Source organism: Sinocyclocheilus grahami, unplaced genomic scaffold, assembly GCF_001515645.1.
Source record: "Sinocyclocheilus grahami isolate Dianchi unplaced genomic scaffold, SAMN03320097.WGS_v1.1 scaffold885.1, whole genome shotgun sequence".
Classification (NCBI taxonomy): domain Eukaryota; kingdom Metazoa; phylum Chordata; class Actinopteri; order Cypriniformes; family Cyprinidae; genus Sinocyclocheilus; species Sinocyclocheilus grahami.
Window position 1 is genome coordinate 258,522 of NW_015506064.1, and position 6,295 is coordinate 264,816.

The 6,295-nt window shown below is 36.6% G+C and overlaps 1 protein-coding gene across 1 annotated transcript in view; it reads right to left on the reverse strand.

Annotated features, from left to right (window-relative positions):
* The window catches only part of LOC107563659 (rho-related GTP-binding protein Rho6-like), a 12,455-nt gene extending 8,022 nt beyond the window's left edge, over positions 1–4,433 (reverse strand). The window contains exons 1-2 of the mRNA XM_016248594.1: positions 4,231–4,433; positions 3,793–3,880 (exon numbers count right to left, since the gene is read on the reverse strand). Coding sequence (XP_016104080.1) covers positions 3,793–3,880; positions 4,231–4,350 — 208 coding nt within the window. The 5' untranslated portion in view covers positions 4,351–4,433. The remainder of the gene's footprint in view (positions 1–3,792; positions 3,881–4,230) is intronic.
* Between the last annotated feature and the right edge of the window lie 1,862 nt (positions 4,434–6,295).

Here is a 6,295-nt window from a genome sequence, read left to right on the forward strand (position 1 = left end):
AGTTAAACTTTTAAATGAACCAATTCAAATAGAAAACAAATATTCTCAGATTATGTAATCCGTATGAAACCTACAGGCACATACTGCGGAGACGACGAGTTCGTGCCGCCGATTTCATCTCTTTAAACCGTAAACAGAAAGCACTAGTGTAACAATAAATTATTAAAACGTTAATGCAGTGTACTTGCTGTTTTTCCCTAACACATTCATAATTATTATATTTGTCGGTGTGCTGTGGCAAGCCTTTTTTTGCATGCGCTTGAGCGCTTATTAGGCTATGTAGGCAATTAAAGGCTCATTATTATGATTTATATGGTTTATTAATAAAAGTGCAACTAATAGTCGACTATTGCTGCAAATGAAAGACTACTAGTCGACCAGAAAAATCTTTAGTCAAGGGCAGCCCTAATGCATATTGATTAATTGTTTACGAGAAGCATAAGAGGCTGACAATTAGCTGAATATATAGCCTACTGAATATATAGCCTACTTGTTTAATTAGTGACACTTAGCCTGCGTTTTAAAATCTTTATTTGAATGTGGCAACATAATATTGTGCTCTACAATATTTCTATGAATAAATCTCTGACAAAGACTATCAGCCAATCACTGTGTGCATAGTAAGTATGCTGACATCCTCCATTGCAACAAGGGCAACCCCGCCCTTACTCTTAGCTTAAGACTTCTGTCTATTCCTTAGTAAAAGTTTGTCTCAGCAGCTTTGTGAATAGGTTTTAAGAGAAAACTCTTAGCTAAAAACGTTTACTACTATTTAGGAGAACTCTTAGTGGTAAGATAAAATGTTTTGTGAATACGGGCCCTGATCTGGATTCCGTGTCCAGGGTTAGTTTAAGTTTTTCCAGTGTTGTTTCACTGTTCTAGGTCAGTAGGACTGGGAAATTCCATTAGAGTGTTTTTAACATTCCATGATAAGGCAGTGTGTCAAGATAAAATGCACAGCAGGAAATACCTAAAATGTGCATAGACAGGAAGTCCTCCTTGCTTAAGAGTTCATTCACAACCAGATGCCACATGTAAAGTAGATGTTCTGGGCATTTGCTTAGATGTTATGGTTGCTTGTTTTTTGCTTGTTTTTGTTGTTATTAATTGCTGTTGTTTCTATAATTATTCATTTATTATTTGTATTATTTAGATATTAATTTTAATACAATTTATAATATTATATATAAATATAATATATATATATTATATAAGATATAATAAATTCATTTAGTTATACTTTTTAATACAAATTATTTTATTATTAGTAGTAGTAGTAGTTCAAAAGCAGAAACAGAACAATAATTATTAATCAACTGTGCATATAAAAATGTGTTGATTCAGCTGCAAAAAAAGTCAGTATATCTCTAATGTGAACAATTTTGAAACAAAGCCTAAAATAATCTATTTTGCTATCAAAATGTCCTAGTTTCCACAGGTGAAAAATCTTAATTACCTCACATTGTGAGGTTTTGGAGCAAACAACAGAAATAGTGAAAAACCAAATAACCTCCCTTATCAAGCACCCATTAGAGAAAAACAATATCCCATCGACTCATCCTAGCAAGTAGGCACTCAGTCAAGCATGACAGTTAACATAGATTCAGACTCATCAGGCATCACTGACTGATATGTTACACAACGTGCTACGCAACATGACCTTGAAGAACCCAGCTTTCACTCTGCATGCAATATCACAGCAGCTATGGGATTTAAAAATATTAAACCTACACACTCTTGCAAAAATTTATCTAGTTTGGAATATCAGTTTAAGGGCATTTGGAAAGGGCATGTTATACAAAATAAATAAATAAAACATCCATCCAAAACAAGTAAGACAGAGTTTACAAAGATTTAGATGGTTTGGTACATAACTGGTATGAGAACAGTTATAATTTTCAGGAGAGAAACCTAAAACCTATTTAAAGGGATAGTTCACCCCCCAAAAAATTACGCATTCACCCTCAATGTTTTTTTGAACTCTCATTGTTTGAACTGTTTTTGTCTATACAATCTTCAAATATATATATATATATTTTTTTTTGTTTGTTTGTTTGTTTTTTCCCATACAAGTCTGAAATCACATGAGGAGTAGTTTTGGGTGAACTATCCATTTAAGAGTTGTATTTTACCCGTAAAGCTCCATGAATCCAAACATAAGAACATTCCATTTTTTTTACTAGATAAAGTAGGGATGCACGATATATCGGCCACCATATCGGTATCGGCCAATAAATGCTAATTTTTTCTGTTATCGGTATCGGCCTGATAAGAAAATTTGGCCGATATCTTAAAGCAGATAAATAATGCATTATTTCCTTCAGAGACACTTCAGATGCGCGCTGTTCGTTTGCAGCCTTTTGTGCAATTGTACGTTGTAATATTGTGTTTATTTGATGTATATCTGATTTATCTCATATAGAATGCATTTGGTTAAAAGAAAGTAAGAGCTTCAGCTATCAGTCATTGAACCACAGCTTTGTACTACTAGTCTAATCTTACTAAGACTCTTAATTAGATACATGTGCAAACACACAGACTAAACATTACTTGACCAAATGAATCAGATAGACAAAACCACAGGCCCTGGAACAGGAGCTGATCTGTGTAAGCTGCTTCAAAAAAGAGACAGTATCTCTTAAAAGCCACCTACGTCATTGAAAAGGCTTTGTATGTCACAATTTGAGAAAATTACAAAACATGCCAAAACCTTGTGCTGTCCTACACGGCCCTGATTATTTTATTAGCCAGTTGTCTGTCTCGTCTGATCCAGAGGCAGACAGAAGGTAAAGATGGCACGCTGCCAGCATCTGACACTTGAGGATCAGTCTCAGGTGTTGCAGCTGCCAGACCCTCTCACCCACGTACTGCAGCCTCACACATGCCAGCTTGTGTTCCCTGACTCAGGGCTCAGGTGCTTATGGTGTGTCTTTCCTGTAACGTCTGACTGACCTACTAGCCCAGTAACAGTCAACACAACAGCCGAGAATGGACAAAAGATAATGCATGTGGATGCAGAAAGTGAAAATCTGAAAATTGTAATGCAACATATGATGCATTGAAGATGCAATTAAGATATCACAGAACAAAACAAGGCAATAAACAGTCGATCAGTGACACAGGTTATTACAATTAGTGTATATTTGATATATAGGAGTTATGTTATTTTTACATTGTACAAAATTTGAGCTATTACTGCTCTGATGAACATTTACATTCCACTTCACAGTGAAGCTGTTTGTTGATGTTTGTTTTATTCATTTTCGTCCATAAATAGGGTCCAAAACAAAGCTGGACAATTAATTTACATTCACTGTATGCAAGAAAACGAATAAAACAAGCATGAACAGCTTTACTGTGAAGTGGAAGCAAGTAGTAAACAAACCACATGTATTCAGGCCGAAATAGGCGATTAAAACTTCTAGTAATATTGGGATGAATAAAAGCCAATTAAATGTTAGTCAGAGGCTGAGTAGTTGTACCTCTGATTTAGTACAATGTAAAATTAATAGCGTCATAACTCATATTGTATGAAAAAAAAAACACTGGGACATTAAAAAAAATATATATATATATATATTGTGTGTGTTCACAGAAGAAAGTCATACAAGTTACTTAGGAACGAGTAAATGATGACAGAATTGTACGGTAATTTCTGGGTCAATTTAATGATATTTACAGACAGTGCTGTCATATATGTAAAACTGTATTAATTAGCTAAAATTACTGAGTGCAAATGTGTAAAGCAGTATCACCGCTGTCCAGCTGTTAGTCGGTCAGTCTCTCTCTCACCTGACGTGTCCCATAAACTAAGCTCCACGCGCTGCTCCTCTAATTCCAGTCCAGCGGTGTAGTTCTCAAACACCGTTGGGACGTATGTCTGTGTGGGGGGAAAGAAATAAAAGCCGTTATTTAATGACTTAATTATTTAACCTTTCTATAAAAACACTTAATTTCGTTTAAAACGTCATTTAGTTTCAGTATATATCATGGGTTTGTTGCAAAAGCGTCGATTTTTACCCCCAGCGTCAACACGTGCACAACAACTCACATGAGAAAGATACATGATGTATTACCTTGATGTATGATGTATGAATATACTATTACGCGGTGCTTAATAGTCACGGTATATGGTTGCATAATGACATAAACAAGCATCCAAGTGTCTTAGCGAACATACACATCAATAGCCGCTCAGTGAATAGGTGAGAGAGAGAGAGGAGGACATACCTCAGGATAACAGTCTTTGGCCAAGACTTGCAACATTGCGGTTTTCCCGCACTGCACCTCTCCTACTAAAACCAGTTTACAACGCATTACCAAAGGCTGGCTGATTCTTCTCTCCTTCATTGTAAATAAGAGGGTCCTGTGCGCAGTGGCTCTTTCGTATGACGGCCCTGGGCAGTTTGTTCAGACCGCATTGGGGTTTGGACTAAATCTTCACGAAAGAGAGAAACACGGCAGTGCGGCAATTTATACAGCTCTGTTATCCAATCAACGGCGTGCTCTCCTGCTCGCGCTCGAGTTCCACTGCCCCCGAAACGCGCCCACCCAGCTGGAGTCTGCACATTGATTTAGCCGATATAAATCTTACATCTAGCGATGGTAAACAAACCTTTATGGTGGTTTTGAGAAAAAAAAAAAAGTTTCCACGGAAGGTGTTAAAAATGAAACAACCGTATATATAGTAGCATAAAAGTTGAGAAAAACAATCCGTATAAAATAAATCGTTTCAAATTCTAAGCTACTGTAAATACAAAATTTGCTCCACAAAATAATGATGCATGTTGCTCATTAATATTGATATTATGTGATCTTAGTATTACCCAATCAGTTATATAATGAAAAATACCTTCAACAATAACATGAACGCTGCAATGTAAAGTGTGACCAAAATGTATTTACACTGTTTGGGTTTGTGGAAAAATTTCTCGCAAGTAGATTCTGACCTTTTAAAATATGTTGCATTTTTGGGTTAGTTTTACATTGTTGGGGTTTTTTTGTCACATTTTGTTGTAAATTTTATTGAACAAAACAAGCTAAACAACCATTTTATTTGCCTGTTAAGTGTTCATAATGACCATGACCAAATCATTCTGAGGACGTTTTAAATGAATGAATTCAAGCAAGTAAAAATGTTACAATTGACCCTGAACATGGCATTAAAGAATGTTTGATTTGTGGTATTATTTGTGGGGTGGGTGGGGGGTTAATAAAAACCTTCTGAAGTGAAGTGATGCATTTGTGTAAGAATAATATCCATATTTAAAAAATGGTAATCTCTAGCTTACGCTAACAGTCATACCTGGTTCACAAGAGAGTGGCGTTCAAGCGGATGACTTGGGATGTAGGTGTAGCGTAAACTCCGGTGAGAATATGCTAGTCTCGTTAGAACCAAGTTTTGTTTACAGCAAAGGAAAACCAGTCTCCTCTTGGCTTGTATCGAAATCCTCCGACATTTTTCTTTTTTGTTTTGCTCTCTCCTCTGTGCTTCCATGTTCGCCACTTCTCACCAGAGCTTACACTACGCCTACGTCCTACGTCATCCTCTGGAACACCACTCTCTCATGGATGCGTGTATGACAGTTAGCGGAAGCTAGAAATTATGGTTTAATCATTTTAAATATGGATATTTTTCTTACACAAATCGCTTTGCTTCAGAAGGCCTTTATTAACCCCCCGGAGCCATGTGGAGCACTTTTTATGATGGATGGACACTTTTTTTTGGGCTTCAAAAGCTTGACCGCCATTCACTGCCATTATAAAGCTTGGAAGAGCCAGGACATTTTTTAATATAACTCTGATTATATTCGTCTGAAAGAAGAAAGTCATATACCCCTAAGGCTTGAGGGTGAGTAAATTATGGGGTAATTTTCATTTTTGGGTGAACTATCCCTTTACTAAAAGATTTTCACTAAATTTGAACTATTCACTCACATTCACAGCTGTCTCATTCACAAAGTCTTCAAAGTAGGTGACATCACTGTAGCATGCTGCTGATTGGATCATCTGGCAATGTTACAACTGACCTTACACTCTCCCCTAGTGCGAGGGCCCGTATTCACCTACTCCTCCGACTCGATGACCGAAACTGATGGATAAAAGACCACTCTTCAGTTGAGCTTTATTGAGCGTGAGTTGTGTAAAAGACTGATAACCTCTGACGCATTACTGACTGCGTGTTGAGTAACAGTTTGACTCTTTGTCTTGGTATTTCCTCGTTTGTTTGGCTCTGACAAATGAGAGCATAATCGAATGAGTGCAAAGCTGCACACCCAATAAATCTATAAACCGA